This window comes from Lissotriton helveticus, chromosome 8 (assembly GCF_964261635.1).
Source record: "Lissotriton helveticus chromosome 8, aLisHel1.1, whole genome shotgun sequence".
Taxonomy (NCBI): Eukaryota; Metazoa; Chordata; class Amphibia; order Caudata; family Salamandridae; genus Lissotriton; species Lissotriton helveticus.
Window position 1 is genome coordinate 840,781,909 of NC_136069.1, and position 17,264 is coordinate 840,799,172.

Below are 17,264 nucleotides of genomic sequence, written 5' to 3' on the forward strand. Positions count from 1 at the left end.
GAGAGCAATGTTCTAATTAGCCTGTTTTCTACCCTTTGGATGTTTTCTTGGGTAACATAACCCCACAGGGCAGCCCCATAGGAGGCAATGGGGATGCACTTGGTGTTATAAACCTTCAAAAGTGCTTCCATTGGCCTGGCCCCCAACCTTTTGGTGAAGCCCAGCAACGCAGTTGTTGACCGTGCCAGGGCTAAACTCTTTGCCTTTAGCTGTGGGGCCCAAGACCCCCTTTCGTCAAAAAGGACCCCCAAATAGGGAAAAACCGGGACCCTGGAAACCACCTCCCCCTTACATTTAAAAGTTTTAGATGTTGATTTCCCTCTCTGCTTCCCCACTATCATAGTGTGAGATTTTTTCGCATTTACTTTCAGGTTGAGTTTTGCCATAAAGGAGCCAAAACAATCCAGTAATGTCTGCAGACCGATGCCTGAACGGGCAATCAGTACTGCATCATCTGCGTATAGGAGGGCCGGAATTGACTGACCTCCCGCCCGCGGCACATCTGCACCCCCTTCCTCCAGCTGTTTTTCTAGCCCATTTATGTAAATGGTGAAAAGGAGGGGGGCCAGGATACACCCTTGGCGGACCCCTTTCTCTGACCTGAAAGTCCCCGTACATCTCCCCTCATTGGTGACCCTTACTTTGGCAAATAACTCCTGGTGTAGAGAGGCTAAAAAAGCAACCAGGGAAGAGTCTATCCCTATCTCGAGTAGGATTGACCATAATTTGGACCTATTTACCAAATCGAAGGCCGAGGAGAGGTCCATAAAGGCCAAATAAAGGGAACCCTCCCCGGCCACCACATATTTGGCAATTAGAAGGTGCAAGTTCAAGCATTGGTCCAGGGTGCCTCGTTTTTCCCTAAACCCATATTGTATGTTTGATAGCCCTCCGCAGGTCTCCAGATTTTCCCTAAGTTTAGCCAATAAGACTCTGCCAAGGATCTTAATGGCAGAGTCCAGAAGGGATATGGGTCTATAACACCCCGGGTCATCGCGTTTTCCTTTTTTAAAAATTGGCACTATGATGGAGATTGCCCAGGTATTTGGGAACACCTTATCATTTGCTGCCCTAAAGACTTTAGTTAATATCTTTGACCAGATTTTCGGAGAGTATCTATATAGGTCCGCAGGTACACCATCAACTCCCGGGGCCTTATTTTTTGATGTCTCCAAAATGGCCTTTAAAACTTCCTCCTCTGAAAAGACTATCGGGGGGGGCGGCCTGCGCTATCAATTGGCAGTGCTGGACTATACCATTCTTCTCGCCATAGATATCTTTAAAGTGACCCACCCACTTCTCATCCGGGATAACACAGTCGGTGGCTACATTTAGTTCATCTGCAAAGAAAGGATGATTGATAATTTCCCAAAATTTTTTACTGTCACGTAGAACATCAACAGAAAGCAGTCTATCCCACGCTTCACTTTTAATTTAATCTTTTCTTCCCTTTAAAGTCTTTTTATATTCTCTCCTCAAGCTGGCAATAAGCAGCCTGTCCCTTGGTACAGCTTTCAGTGCATGCAATAAACGGGTGTGTATGCGTGAACAGTCAGCATCAAACCATCTTGACATACTAGAAATTTTCTTAGAGGGCATAACAGTCAAATCCATCATAACTTGGGCACATATGGATTCAAAGGCTTGAACAATTGAACTATTAGAGGCCTCTTGATCCAAACATACCTCTATTTCTCCCTCAATATTAGGCAATAAAATTGACATAAATTCTTCTGGAATCACCTTTCCCCACTTGAGCCTTCTCCCTTGGTCAGAGGGCACAGGTATTGCCTGCACCTGTTGGCAACCAGACCCCACTCGTTTAAACTCCCCCCAACTCATCTTCATTACCACAGGATTATGATCACTGAAAGGTGACAGGGTTGTTCTGTAGGTTAATACCTGTGATAGAAGCACCGGCGTGGCAAATATGTAATCAATTATAGACCCTTGCGGAGATCCTTTGTATGTAGGGACTCTTTCCCTCCCATCTGTGTTTAGGGGTTCATAAAGATTAAAACTGTCCATTAGAGCCTCCAGGGCCTCACCAGATTTTGTATGTTCAAAATGGGGTATGGATGTTCCAGTTGGGCCTAAATGATCACCCAAGTGACAGGGAAAATTGCATAAATGCGTATTAAAATCACCTAACACGATGAGCTCAGATACAGTGTGCTTACTAAGACTGAAATTATATAAAAATGTCTCTAAATGTGCAATGTGATCAGTATCCATTGCCCTCTCCCAGGAATTATAAAAATTAAGTAATAAAATTGAATGGGTCGAAGAAACAGTCCATTCTACAATTAATAGGTTAGGGGAACCTGAGTCCAACTGTTTAAAAGACCCCGCGAGGTTAAGGGAGAAAAGAAAAATTAAACCCCCTTTAGCTCTCCCCGCTTGACTGGGTGTCGCTGGGACAAAGAAGGTAACAAAACCATCCAAACAACAACATCACATGAGGTTTCCCAGGATTCTTGTAAAGCTATGACATCAAAAGAGGTGATGAAATTAATCCATAGCGGGTCATCCTTTTTGGCTCTTAGTCCAGCTATGTTCCAACTAAGGAATTTACATAAGGCTGTGTCGTTCTCCTGCATAGGCCCGGAAACAGAGGCAATTGGGGAGCTCAATCCGGTGCTGGACACTCGCCTCGCTACAGACCTATTAACAGGGGGCCCCGACCGTCATTCACAATCGTCTAGCCCAGAGAACGCTTCGAACCTATTCGAGGTTTCAAAAGGGGTAAAAGGCAACAAATGATTCATTCCACCTGCACTTTGTGAATGGTCCATGCCTCTATAGTTATTTCTATTCTCCCAATGTGGTACAGTATTCCATGCAAATGGATTCAGCATTTTGTGGTTTGGTTCCTGCCACATATGTTGATTATTAAACATTCCGGGAGGATTATTAAGAGGACCAAAAGGTACCCCAACGGATGTTATTGCAGGCATCTGGGATCTAGGATAGAAGTAGGTTAAATCACAGGGGACAATAAGTGAGCCAGTGGTCCTTGGCATCCAATTAAGGATGTGTGTCACTGCCCCTGGATCTCTAAAATTTATAATTATTAAATCCCCCCTATATCCTTTACTCTACTCCCCAACCAGGGGAGTCGCCTTACATGAACTATCTCATTGTTAATGAAACATGGGAGCGGTCTATGTTGCCCCAGCCAATGTATGGTTTTATTTTTTAATTGGCTAAACCCTTCCCTCTTCTTGTCTACCAACCTGGGGACTCCCGTAAGTACCACCACGTAGGGGACTGCCTCTGGTGGTAGTTCAACATGGCGGACCCTCTGGTTCCCTGCCTTACCCGGGTATACTTTTCCACCTTCCTCCTGAATATTTCTAGCAACCAATGTACTGACCCCTTTGTTGGTGTCCTTATTACTAGTTTGGGTGGGCTGACGCACTGCCTTGGATGGATTTACCCCTTGGTCGGTACTGCTCACAAGATTACTTGGAGGCTTTAAAACCTTTTGTGTGAGGACTGTGGGCGTGGGGGCTACAGCTGAAGGCGTTAAAACTTGCTTTGCAGATACTGCCAACTGACCTGTTTTTTTAGTGATCGTCCATTCTATGACCCCCAAACGATCCTCTAACCTCTTCAACCTCTCTAATATTGGGGATGTAAATGCCCTCAGTAGGTGTTCAATATTTTCGAGGGAGAGTGTTGATAGATTATCAGTAGGAGGCGAAATACTACCAGGTGTTAAGTTTGTTCCAACTTCAGTAGATATAGAGGTATTTGGGGAAGATGGTAAATCATGAGGGGCAACCTGAGCCAGGTCAGAGGGTAGGATCACAATGCTTGTGGGTACGGGAGCAGCTGTCACTAATCTACCCTTACCAAAATCAGTGTGGCTGATTTTGGCTCTTTGCTGAACCCCTCCCTTCCTCTGTCTCTTGTTTGACGGTGGCCCAACAGTTTGGCCAACCCCCTGTTTCCCAAGTTTCTTTTTTCCAGATGGCGGTATTCGTATGTTAGTAGGTATGGTTTCAATTGAGATGGTAATATCGCTTGTACCCACAGTGTTACTTCCTTCTGTACCACTAATGACTGATAATGATGGAGGGGTCATTTCTCGCAAAAGCATGGGATAACCCTGTGATAGTTGCGAGTCTTCATTTACTTGTAACAAACCCTCACCCACTTGCACTTGACTGTTCTCTGGTGATGCGCCCCTAGTCAATTTATTTGTAATGGATTCAATGGAGCGTCGGCGCTCTGCCCTTCGTTCTGCCAGATCACACTCCCTGTCTGTATCACCAACGGGCTTTTTAAAGTACTTGTCCAAAGTCCCTTTGTTATTTCCCCCCGGGTCAGGTGACGGGATTTTTCCATGTGTAGCAGCCATTAAATGCCAAACAAGTTTTAAATATGAGCACACAACTGGCTTACTTGTGGATTAAAATCAAGATGGTCAAACGAAAAAAAAAAATAGATGTTGGAGGGCTGGCCCAGCCCGGCCTCCTTCGGCCCCCGAACGGCCACAAAACGGTCCCGCCCTTGTCCCGGGCTTCTCCCGGGCGCGCTCCCGCGCAGCGGAAAAGACAACTCCTATTAAAGGAAGGAGGTGTTCGAGGGGCGGGGCAAACAGGGAGAGCGTCCAGGTGCAGGTGATGATGGCAGCGCAGGGACTCCTGGGCAATGGAGTCCCTGTCCCTCACCTGGCGCTCGCAGCCCTGTTATTTCCAGTTCCAGCCCACAAGGTCCAAAGTTAAAGTCCTTAGAGAGGCGAGGCGCCCAGGCACACAAAAGCTTGCAAAAGAAAGCAGCCTTGGAAACAAAAACGGCACACAGAGGGCTCTCCCACTCGAAAATCAGCAAGTGTCTCCCACTGTGAGAAGAAAGCAGCCTTGGAAACGAAAACGGCACACAGAGGGCTCTCCCACTCGAAAATCAGCAAGTGTCTCCCACTGGTCCAAAAGCTGGCAGGCACCTTTCAATCGGTGTTCAAGGGGCGGGGCAAACAGGGAGAGCGTCCAGGTGCAGGTGATGATGGCAGCGCAGGGACTCCTGGGCAATGGAGTCCCTGTCCCTCACCTGGCGCTCGCAGCCCTGTTATTTCCAGTTCCAGCCCACAAGGTCCAAAGTTAACGTCCTTAGAGAGGCGAGGCGCCCAGGCACACAAAAGCTTGCAAAAGAAAGCAGCCTTGGAAACAAAAATGGCACACAGAGGGCTCTCCCACTCGAAAATCAGCAAGTGTCTCCCACTGTGAAAAGAAAGCAGCCTTAGAAACGAAAACGGCACACAGAGGGCTCTCCCACTCGAAAATCAGCAAGTGTCTCCCCACACACTCTTGTACACACTCTTATAATATGGTAGCTAAAATGTTATATTGTTGAATACAGGAGTCAGATAAGTGAAAAGTCTCTTGTAACTGATGAAAAGGTAAAATCACATTATTAACAATCATTTAATTGACATAAAATAGGCCCTTTTCTTTCCATTGTTTGTAGTAAAATGATTTGTGACGAAACTTGATGTATTTATTAAACCACAGTGAAGAGGCGAGAAAGGATTGATATTTGTCAAAATGTTTGAAGAAAAGTTTATGTAACAAATATTGGGAGTGTTTCAAAATTGGATATTTGGAGATGAAAGTACAGTTAGTCATGTATGCAGTTTCACGTATTGAGAAATCAATTAGCAATGAACATTCAACATGAACCCATGAGGGTTTGGGTAAATCCTGATAATCTTTGGATAAAGCATAAATTTGACGAATTTGAAAAGCATTATGATAAAATTTAAAATCAGGAAATCTCCCAGCCCCCTCATACTTGGGACGAATCCATTTGGATATAGCAATACGTGCATGTTTATTATTCCAAAGAAATGTAATACATAACAAATTAATCTGAGTAAAATACTACTTGGGTATTTTAAATGGTAACATAGATAATAAAAATAATATCTGGGGAACAATCATTATGTTATTTGTATCAAGTCTACCCCACCATGATAGAAATAAAGGTGACCAAAGATTCAACAAATGAGTAAGTTTAAGTTTTAAAGCATGAACATAATGGGATAAGGTATCATGAATGTTAGAGGAGAACCATGAACCATGATATTTAATTTTTTGAGAACACCATGTAAAGTTGGTTGAATCAAACATATATTGATAACATGAAGGATTTAATGGTAAAATCTCCGTCTTTGAGAAATGTAATTTATAACCTGAAACCTTAGAAAATGCAGAAATCTCTTGTAGAAAAGGGGGTAAGGATGATACAGGATCAGACGTATAGATAAGAACATCATCAGCATAAGCAGATATTTTAATTTGGTGGGATTTTATTTTAAAGCCAGTAATAAGAGGGTTATTTCTAATGCGTTCCAGAAAAGGTTCTAAGCACAATAAAAAAAAGTAGAGGGTAAAGGGGACAACCGTGTCGAGTACCTCTTTGGAGATCAAAATACGGAGAATAGAGACCATTAACAAAAAACAGAAGCTTTCGATTTGTATATAATAATTTTACAAATGAAATAAACTTTGGACCAAACCCAAACCATTGTAGAGAGTGAAGCATGAAATCCCAATTAATTCGGTAGAATGCTTTTTCTGCATCTAGAGATAATGCAGCTAATGGAGAGGGATATTTTTTGCTAAGAGCAAGAATATTGGAAAACATTCTGGCATTGTCAGAAGCCAGATGACCTTTAATGAAACCAACTTGGTCTGGATTAATGATGATGGGAATAACTTTCTCAAGGCGAGATGCTAAGATTTTCGCGAACATTTTACAGTCCTAGTTGATTAATGATATAGGGCGGAAATTTTTGCAAAAGGAGGCGTCTTCATCTGGTCTAGGGATTACAATAATAAGTGCTTCCAAAAAAGAGCCACAGGCCTTGGAGTTGGAAATGAAAGAATTAAAAAATTCTAATGATTTAGGGGCAAAAATTGAAGGCTAAAAATAATTCAACTGGAGGAGCTTCGCGCGGATCCAAGGTGGACGCGTGAGCACAGGGCGCCCGAGACCCCTTCCACCTCCTACGACTATCCGGTTCAATATCCTGATTTAGACGACGGGTTCGACTAGAAGAAGCCCTGCTGACACGTAATTGTCTTTCAGAATTCGATTTTGCCGCCGGGAACCGGACTTGCTGCATCTCGAACTTTATGGCCTACACCGGCGGACGCCCACGGTCTCGATTTGCCGAAGTACCCGAGTGGTAATCGAACAACAACGGTCACTGAGGTCTGATCGCAACCCTCGTGGTACTTTCGGTTTCGGTTTTGGTCACTGTCCTCCGTGGCTTCCTGCCTGCCAGTACTGCTGGCCCGCACTTGGCAGCCCGCCCCCAGCGCATCTCCTGCCTCTCGTATTTCTCGATTGTACATGGCGGAATTATAGAGAGCTACCTTCGCCGTACCCTCCCTGAGGCCTGCCAGGACTCCTTGGCCGCCATGTCGGGTAAACCTGAGAGCGAGAAGCGGGCCACCAGGATCACGAACCGAGGAGGCCCCACTCAGTCTAATACCATTGATCGCTTCGCCCGCCCGAAAGGCACCCCTGGGGGGCTGGGTAAAACCCTGGGTGAATCCGGAGAGGACTCTCCTGCGACAGACGACTTGACGCTGCGAGACGTCATGGGTGCCATTGCCTGTGTAAGGACCTCCATGGGCCAGCAGTACGAGACACTGGCCTCGAAGATAGACACTGTGGCGATCGAGGTCAACCTCATCAGAACAGATCTTGCAAAGACTAATGAGCGGGTAAAATCGCTGGACATTAAAACAGCAAGTCTCACTACTGATGTTTCGGACCTTCAGACTGAGGTCCACAATCTCCGGAAGTTTAATGACTTGTTTGCTCGTCGGCTGGATGATTACGAGAGCCGGGCCAGGCGAAACAACGTCCGCATCATTGGCGTTCCGGAGCGTTCCGAAGATGTGTCTACGGATCTTTTGGTTGAGGACCTCGTGCTGAACCACTTGGCACCTAAGGGCCTCAGTAACTTCTTCACCGTGGAGCGTGCCCACAGAGTCCCAGGTGGTAAGCCTAAATTGGGAGCGGCGCCACGGCCCATTATAGCCAGGATCTTCAACTTTCGGGACAGAGACGCTATTCTCCAGGCATCACGCACCGGAGGGCCCACGAAATTTGACAATGCATCCGTTAGTTTTTACCCGGACTTCACGCAGGCAGTGCAAAAACAGCGCATGAGCTTCACGGGTGTGAAACGATGCCTCAGAGACATGGGCCTAAAGTACGCTATGCTGTTCCCGGCCCGCTTGAGGGTCGAATATGAGGAGCGCACTTTATTTTTTGATCGCCCGGAGGTTGCTAGTGACTGGCTTGATACTCTGCCGACGCAGCGCGACCGATCTGAACAGTCTGGCGGTGCTGAAGGTGGCCTGGAGGAATGGGTGGAGTGAGTCCCCACCGGAGGGCCAACTATATGGACTTGCAGCAGCGGTTTGACTATTACTGAGCACATGTATATTGTTTGCCCGGGGGTGGGAGGGATCGGGTTTCTTCCTCCTCTAAGGGGTTCTTCTCTCTTTTCGTAGATTAGTTTAATGGGGCGACAGGCACACTGCAAGTTGGGGTGGTTCTTTGGATCGACGCAGGGGTGCAGGGTGGGGGGGTGTGTTGGGTACTCTCTTGGGGGCGGGGGGGGGCTTCTGTTTCTTTGTTTATTCCGAGGTTTCATTCCGATGCATAATTCGCTGGACGTGACTGTCTTTATGCGGGGGGGGGACACTGGTTACATTTCTATAATGGGGGTAGGGGGCTGAGGGTGTTGAGTTGGAATGTGAACGGGCTGGGTGATAGGATCAAGCGGGGGATAGTTTTGCAATATTTGAAACGTCTTTCACCCGATGTTGTGTTGCTTCAAGAAACTCATTTGATATGGAACAATTGCCATGCGCTGAATAGGGGGGGTATCGTCTGGTGGCGCACTCGGGTTTCACCACGGGTTCGAGGGGAGCGGGCGTCTTGGTTCGTAACTCCCTCCCCTTGGAGATAGATGACGTCGTGCTTGACGATAGTGGCCGATACGCGGCCATTACGGGGCGATGGGAGGGGAAGACGATTTCCATACTCTCTGTCTATGTCCCACCAGGTCTACAGTCCACTACGTTCTCTGATTTGGGTGGGGTGGTCTTGAGCTTCCCCGAAGGCATGTTGATAATGGGTGGCGACTTCAATTCAGTGGTTAGTGGCGATGATGATCGTAACCCCCCCAGAACTCTCTTGAGATCGCAGTCATGGTTGGGTGATTTCCTAGATGCAATGGGTTTAGTGGATAGCTGGAGGCAACTGCACCCTGGACAGGCACAGTACACCTTTCACTCGGGAGCGCATGGTAGTCTTTCGAGGCTTGACTATATCCTAGTGCCAGCGGTGCAGATGGTCTCCGTAACGGAAGTACGACACCTGGCTAGGGGGATCTCGGATCACTCTCCGCTTTGGCTTGGGATTGATTTGTCCTTGGGAGCGGAGGGCTGTGTTGCCCCGATCAACCCCTGGCACCTACGCAACCCCAGAACTAGGGCTGCAGTGGTTAAATGCATGGAACACTACTTTAATGAAAACATGGGATCGGTGTCCTCTTCCTATAAGACTGTGATTCGGGGTCAGGCCCTATCCTTGATTGCTAGGGCAAAGAAAAGTAAGACTGAGGAGGTTGTTTGCCTTGAAAATGAAATCACAGCTTTGGAGGAAGATTTGGGATCTGGGGTTACACCTGAGAAGTTGCATGTTCTGGCCCTTAAACAGGCTGACTACAAGGCTCTGGTGACAGATGCAGCCAGGATGACGTATCGTGTACAACAGGGGCGAATGTATGATGTTGGTGATAAGGCCGGGAAGTTGATTGCTTGGTTGGGCAAGAGAGAGCGGTTGAATAGGGTTGTGCCTATTGTGGAAAAGGTGGACGGTTCGCGGGTTGTGGACCCTGTTGAGATAGTCGCGGTTTTTGCTCAGCACTTCCAGAAAGTTTACGCGCCGGTCTCGGACAGGCCGGAGGAGGACTCATATTTGCTATTGAGAGATATCGCGCTGCCTAGCCTCTCGGAATCTGACCAGGAGCTTATGGAAGCGGATTTTACCGCTGATGAAATAGCGCTCGCTATCCATTCCCTTCGTTCCGGTAAGGCCACTGGCCCGAATGGTATTCCGGTGGAGCTGTATAAGCTATGCCCGGATAAGATGGCGCCGCATCTACGTCAAATGTTCTTGGAATCGCGAGATCTCGGACTCCTTCCCCGGGATCAGAGATTGGCGTCCATTGTGGTCATTCATAAAGATGGGAAGCCCCGTGAGCAGTGTTCATCGTATAGACCAATCTCGCTTCTGAATGTTGAGCCTAAGGTTCTGGCCAAAGTATTGGCGAATCGTCTAGTTACAGTAATTGGCGACTTAGTACATCCAGACCAGTCGGGATTTATTCCCCACCGTAATACTGCGCTCAACCTTCGCCGTCTTAATGGCGTTCTGGCGAGGGCGGGGGCACTTCGTGAGCCGGCCATCTTGGTTTCTTTGGACGCCTCGATGGCCTTTGACACGGGTGGGTCCAGCTCCTCTATGAACAACCATTGGCTCAAGTGGTGGTGAATGGCAGGGCCTCGGAGTCCTTTGTTCTTGGCAGAGGCACGCGACAGGGCTGCCCGTTGTCACCGTTGCTCTTCGCACTTGCTCTTGAACCCCTTGCCGCGTGGCTTAGATGGGAGCCGTCGCTTAAGGGCATTAGTTGGTCCCCGGGATATGAGGATCGTGTCTCACTGTATGCAGATGATATCTCGTTGTACTTAACTTCCCCTCGTAAATCACTGGGAGTGTTGTTTGACGTGTTGCGCTCCTTCGGGAGAAACTCTGGCTTGACCATCAATTGGACCAAGTCCTGTATTTATCCGCTCACTGGAGAAATGCCCTTACTGCCCCGTGTCTGCCCGATACCTGTAGTGCATGACGGCTTTAAGTATATCTCCTTGGACTTTGCGGTAAGGTACGAGAGGAATTTACTGCCGCCGCTTCGTCGGCTGCGATCGGATGTCGCGGTTTGGTGTGGCTTGCCGCTGTCCCCATTGGGAAGGGCCGCCCTGTTTAAGATGATGTCTCTCCCCCGATTCCTTTATGCCCTTCAAAATACGCTCGATCTGGTCCCCGCAAGTTATTTCCGTGAGGTTGAGGGCTTCCAACGGCAACTGGTATGGGGCGGGCGGCCTCGCATTACGTTATCGAAACTGACTCTGCCTTGGTATGATGGCGGTATAGCGCTGCCCGACATCAAGCGCTATTACTGGGCATCTCAGCTGAGTGCTATCAACCACGCCATGTATGGTCCAACCCCTAACCCTGCATTCGAGATGGACAAATGGCAGCTACCGGGTGGCGACTACAATAGGGCACTTTACTCAAAGGCGGCTAGGAAGAAACTTACTGGTCCTACTGGGGTTGCGGTGCGAGTATGGACTAGTGCGACGGCTGCCACGGGATGGACGAACAGGCTGACCAGAGCAACTCCGCTTTATGCGGCTGAACGGCTAGGGAATCTCTGGGCAACGAAGGGGTTCGACAAGTGGGATCTTATAGGCATTAGTCGAGTAGGGGACCTCCTGATCAAGGACAGGATCAAGACTTTTGCCGAACTCCAGCGGGAATATAGCCTGAGTGATAGGGAATACTACCGCTATCTTCAGATTCGCCATGCATTAGCGTCGGTATTCCCGGCTGGTACCGTTGTCCCGGAGTCCTCCCCCCTGGAAGATCGGGTGCTTGATGGACATGTCCCTGACATTACCATCTCTCTTATATATAAGAAGCTTATTATCGACCGCTCTGACCTCCTTGTACAGCTTCGTAATGCCTGGACCACGGATGGGCTTGAGTTGGATGACGAAGACTGGCAGGCCGCGGTGTCGTCTCCGAAGGAAGTGGCGATTCCGGCGCGTCTCCGGCTAGTGCAATTGAAGATTTTACACCGCGTCTATGTCACGGGTCCACGCCTGATGAGGATGGGTTATTCACTGGATGGGTTGTGCAGGCGTGGCTGTGGTATGCTTGCTACTTTTCTCCATATCATACGGGAGTGTCCGGATGTGGTGTCTTATTGGAGACGCGTGCATGACATTATGGAAGAGGTGACGGGTGTGTCATTATTGCCGGAGGCTAGGAGGTGCCTCTTGAACGTCTGGGAGCCAAATGATTATAGCGTGGCACAGACTCGGTGGGCCGCCCTTGGCAACATGGTCGCCAAGAGGGACATAGCCCAATTATGGGGGTCCCAGAGGGCACCTTCGGCGTCGGCGTGGATGGAATGCATGGATTGGTGTATGTTTAGGGAGAAAACGGTGTATACCGCCCGTGGTAGGCCTAGGAAATGGGGAAAGGTGTGGGGTCAGTGGAATGCGTATCGTGGAGAGATTTGTACCCCCCCCTTCGTAGACTCCGTTACTACCCCTCTGTCCCCGTGACCTCGCATTCCATGCATCCTTCTCCCATAATACATAATCTGATTGTCCACTCTTGGCCCTTCTTTCCACCCCCTTAGGATTTATCCTTCTTTAGACCAGCCTCATTGGCTGGATTCCCCCCCCCCTGCTGACGGAGATGGTCACCTCGATAGCAGTCATTACCTCGGACTTTGTTTCTGTGTTGTTTTGTTTAAAATATAAAATGTGAAACCTTTTTTATTATACACCTACAGCCGCTAGCCCTGTTTAATAACGTGTAACATCGCGGCTGAACCCAGGAGCTGGTGAGCCTTGTACTGTTTTCGAATGTGATGCGGATTATTACTGACCGGCCCTGTGAGGTTGTAGGTCTGTATTTGTATGACTTTTCTGGCAATAAAGGTTTTAAAAAATAAAAAATAAAAAATAATAATAATTCAACTGAAAAACCATCAGGACCAGGAGCCTTTGCTTTTTTTAAGGATTTGAGGGCATCAGACAATTCTTGGAGAGAAATATCCTCCTCAAGCTGTTGGAAAATATCTGGGAAAGTTTTAGGTTTGGGGATATTTTGGAAAAAAGAGGTAAAGTCCTCTTCGGAAGGTTTAGTAGTCTGTGTATAAAAAATTGTAATATGATTGAAAAGTGTTAATAATATCAGAATCAGATGACAGGGGTGTGTTATTCGATTCTGAATGGATAGGGCCAATAGTTTTACGTTCTGATTTGACTTTTAAATAATTTGCTAGCATTTTCACTGCTTTGTTTTGGCCTCCATGATATTTTGATTTAATCTTAAGGAGAATATTGCAGGCATAAGTAGTAACTATTTTTATTAAGGGTGGATTTAGCTTTAATAAGTTATTGTAATGAGGATGGGGATTTGGATGAATAGTAATTGTGTACTGTTTTGAGAAGGGTTAGTGTTTCTTTGTGTTTAGCATTTAGCAACTTTTTTTTCTTTGAAGAATAAGCAATAGTGAAGGCTCTAAAAGATGCTTTGAATGCATCCCAAGTATTGTGTAATGAGGTGTCTGATAAATTATTAAATACAAAAAATTCCTTAAATAAAAGATGTTGCTTCTAATATAAAGGTACGATCTGATAGAAAGTGATTGTTAAAACGCCATCGGCCTTGTTTGCATGAGGAGATAGATAAGTCAATAAAGGTAGAAACGGGGGCATGGTCAGAAATAAAAATAGAACTAATTTCAGATGATTGGAGACATGGTAATAGTGATTTGGAAATTAAAATATAATCAATATGAGACCTAGTATGGTGTACAGGAGAAAAGAAATTAAACTCTGTGGTGTCTGGGTTACACTTTTTCCATGTATCAAACAGGGGACGCGAAGAAATGGCTGATTAAAAAGATCTGTGGGTTTTATCTGGTTTAAATTTGCAATTAGATTATCTGTCTACAAACGGGTCCAGCCAATTGTTAAAATCTCCACCAATCACAATGTTAGAATTAGATATAGATAGTAGTTTCAATTTTATAGAGTGCCAGAAATCTGGATCTGGTTTAACAGGTCCATAAATATTAAAAAAGGTAATTTGTCTTTAATGAATGATAGCATCCACCATTACCCAACGACTTGAAGTATCACAATTTGATGACAAAATCTGTGCATTCATAGATTTATGAAACAGTATAGCAACACCACCATGACGATCAGCAGCAGTAGAAAAAACAATTTGATTAACCCATTGTCGTTTAAGTTTAAGTGATTCTTTATCAGTTCAGTTCATACGTCTTTATTTCGATTTAGTTCATCATAAAAGACAACACATAAAAACATAAATTTATAACTAATTACAAAACATTCCATACTGAGTATAAATAGAGGCATGAATAACCATCGATGCCAACACATCACTGCAATACATAAAAACAGCCTTATTTACATTTTTTTTTAAATCAGTTAAAATAGATATTTGAGAAACTTAAAAACAGATTAAATTAATCGAAAAAGACGTCCATGAATAAGCACAATAAAATGAATCATTCAGATGAAAAACTAGCAGATTTCAATGTCAGTAGGGTACCTAGCTCTGATGACCCATGTCCAGCCTACAAATTTTGCTACTGCTATGGCCACAGGGACCGATGTTATCGTCCTCAGCAGCCATAGGGCCTCCTGTCCCACCCAAGTTTTTAGATTTTTACAAGTTGGTTTCAACCATTTTCTCCGTGGGGCAGCATATGCTGGGCAGATAAAAAAGACATGACCCATAGACTCTTCCTGGTCCTTACACCACATGCAGATGTTCCTAGACTCACCCGCCATTTATGTGTAAAAGATCTTAATGGCAATGACCCTACTCTAAACTGGTGGTAGAGCTTCCTGTCACTGCTCTTAGTGATGGCATCCCAATAGTTTTCCAACGAGGGGTCCAACTTGTGACTTAAAAATCTACCAGTGAGAGTTAAAAGATTAGAGTCAACAATAAGCTTATTCTTATATACTGCCCAATAAAGATCCTTAAAGTCCTTTTTAGAGGGAAACACATTATTACCGGGGTCAGACCATAGATGATTAAGGCCCATATCAAAAAAGGTTGTTTTTACGGCTTTGAACCATGGGAGGTTACCACAACCCATTATAAGTCTGAGATCATCAATTTCCCTAGCAAAGGATGCTAATTCAGGTGTTTCCCAGATCCTCCTCCACAGGGCAACAATCCTAAATTTTACCATTTCTTCAATAGGGTAATAACCCAGATCTAATAGCAGTGGTAACATGGGGGTGGATTGTGGCAAGCCTACCAGACCACGAAAAAAATTATTTTGTATTCTAACAAGTTGGGTCAGATCCGTATAACCCCATAGGTCCGCTCCATATAATATTGATGATCTTATTTTAGCATTATATATTTTGAGTGCTGGCCCAATTCTTTTTGTAATTGAGGTTCTTTGTTCCTTAATAAGGGTCCCACTCAACTGTGAGAATTTTAAGGAAAGTACGTCAATCTGGGCTTTCCATTTAAGTCTATTGTCCAGTACCACCCCCAGGTAGGTCATCACTTCCACCTGCTCCAACCCAATTCCGTTCATACAGACATGGCCTACTCTTGGTCTGTTTTTAGTTAACACCATGAACTTGGTTTTGCTTACATTCACCTGAAGGTCATTTACAGTACAAAACTCTTCACATTTGGTTAATGCCACTTGTAGCCCCTTTTGTGATTTAGAAAGGATAAGCGTATCATCTGCAAAGATGAGGAGAGGAAACTTCATACCACCTAAGGTCGGGGCATCAGTTGGTGTGTCCACAAAAAACTGGACAACTCTATTAATAAACAATAAAAAGAGAGTCGGCGCGAGAACGCACCCCTGGCGAACTCCACGAGTCACCGGGAATCTCTCAGTTACCTGGCCCTGCTTACCCCATCTAACCCGTGCAAAGTTTTCCTCATGCAGTCTTACAACTAAGTTCAGAAGTTCACTCGGCATACCCATAGCTAGTAAAGTTTCCCATAATTTGGCTCTAGGTACAAGATCAAATGCGGACTTTAAGTCCACGAAAGCCCCATAAATTGTTCCTCCACCCAGGAACACCACCTTCCAATAAATAAGGATGAATCTTAGGACCTGGTCGATCGTACTGACACAGGACCTAAAACCAGCCTGCATGGGCGATAGAATTTTCTCAGCCACCATCCAGACCTGAATTTTTGACAGCACCATCCTTGATATAATTTTCTGGATTGCGTCAATTAAGCTGATGGGGCGGTAATTTGCCGCGGATGAACGATCCCCCTTTTTAAAAATCGGTAGAATTTCCGCCCCCCGCCAGGAGTCCGGAATTGGAGCTCCATACGCAATGGCATTCGCAAGCTTTGTAATATACGGTACCCAGGCCACAGGGTCATACTTAAAAAGATCCGCCGGGATACAATCCATTCCAGGAGCTTTCCCGCCTTTTGTCAGGCTTAATGCAAGCTCCACATCTTTAGAATCGAATAAGGGAGTGGAGCCCAGCGATCTTTGTACTATAGTTCTCACGACTGGGCTACAATTGGCCACTACTTCTGGACTCCTGAACTGGGACTCAAAGTGTTCAACCCAGTCTTCTGCTGCAACATGGTTAGTTGGGGATTGAGAGTCAACTGTACTCCCCCATTTAACAACCTGCCAGAACTTAGATTGATTAGAGGACAAGCTGGCCTCGTAAAGTTCCTGCCAATGGCGGTCGTCCCAAGCTCGTTTAGCCTCCCTTTGGATCTTTTTATAGTCTAACCTTCCCTTCCTAATAACTTCACTATCAAGAGTTTTAAGTGCTGCGATAAGACTACTATGTGCCTGACGACAAGATTTATTATACCATTTGCCCCCAGATCGCCTTTACTGATTTTCCACTGACTTTATGTTTGTGAAAAAAAGAGTTCTTAAAGTATTAAAAAGATGCTCGTGTAGACCACTTACGTCCATAGGGTTCGTCAATGCCTCAATGGCATATGTTGTGTCTACAACTTTACCAGTGATCATGTTAAGGACAGCTGGATCCTCCACCACCCTACTCCACCGTACCCTCCTCCTATCATTAGTTAGAAGGACATCTGCCGTGGCACATTCTGTGGGTCTCACCTTTGATAAATCACTTCCAATGTTAAGGGTGAGAACCAATGGGTTATGATCACTCTCTGGACGGGCCAAAACTGACATGTCCACCAGAGATGCCCAACGCTCAACCTTAATAAGGATATAGTCAATATGACTTGTCCTACAACCATTATCAAATGTGGCCTTGCCAGTTTTGTCAGATAGGGAACGCCCGTTTACTGCTCTCAGCCCCCATTCTAAGCAAACACCTAGCCAATGCAGTGCTGCTTCT

At 45.9% G+C, this 17,264-nt stretch overlaps 1 protein-coding gene across 1 annotated transcript in view; it reads left to right on the forward strand.

Moving 5' to 3' along the window:
• LOC144772946 (adhesion G-protein coupled receptor G2-like) overlaps nt 1-17,264 on the forward strand; it is a 1,412,864-nt gene that overhangs the window by 824,350 nt on the left and 571,250 nt on the right. Inside the window, exon 11 of the mRNA XM_078657647.1 lies at nt 16,208-16,221. Coding sequence (XP_078513773.1) covers nt 16,208-16,221 — 14 coding nt within the window. The remainder of the gene's footprint in view (nt 1-16,207; nt 16,222-17,264) is intronic.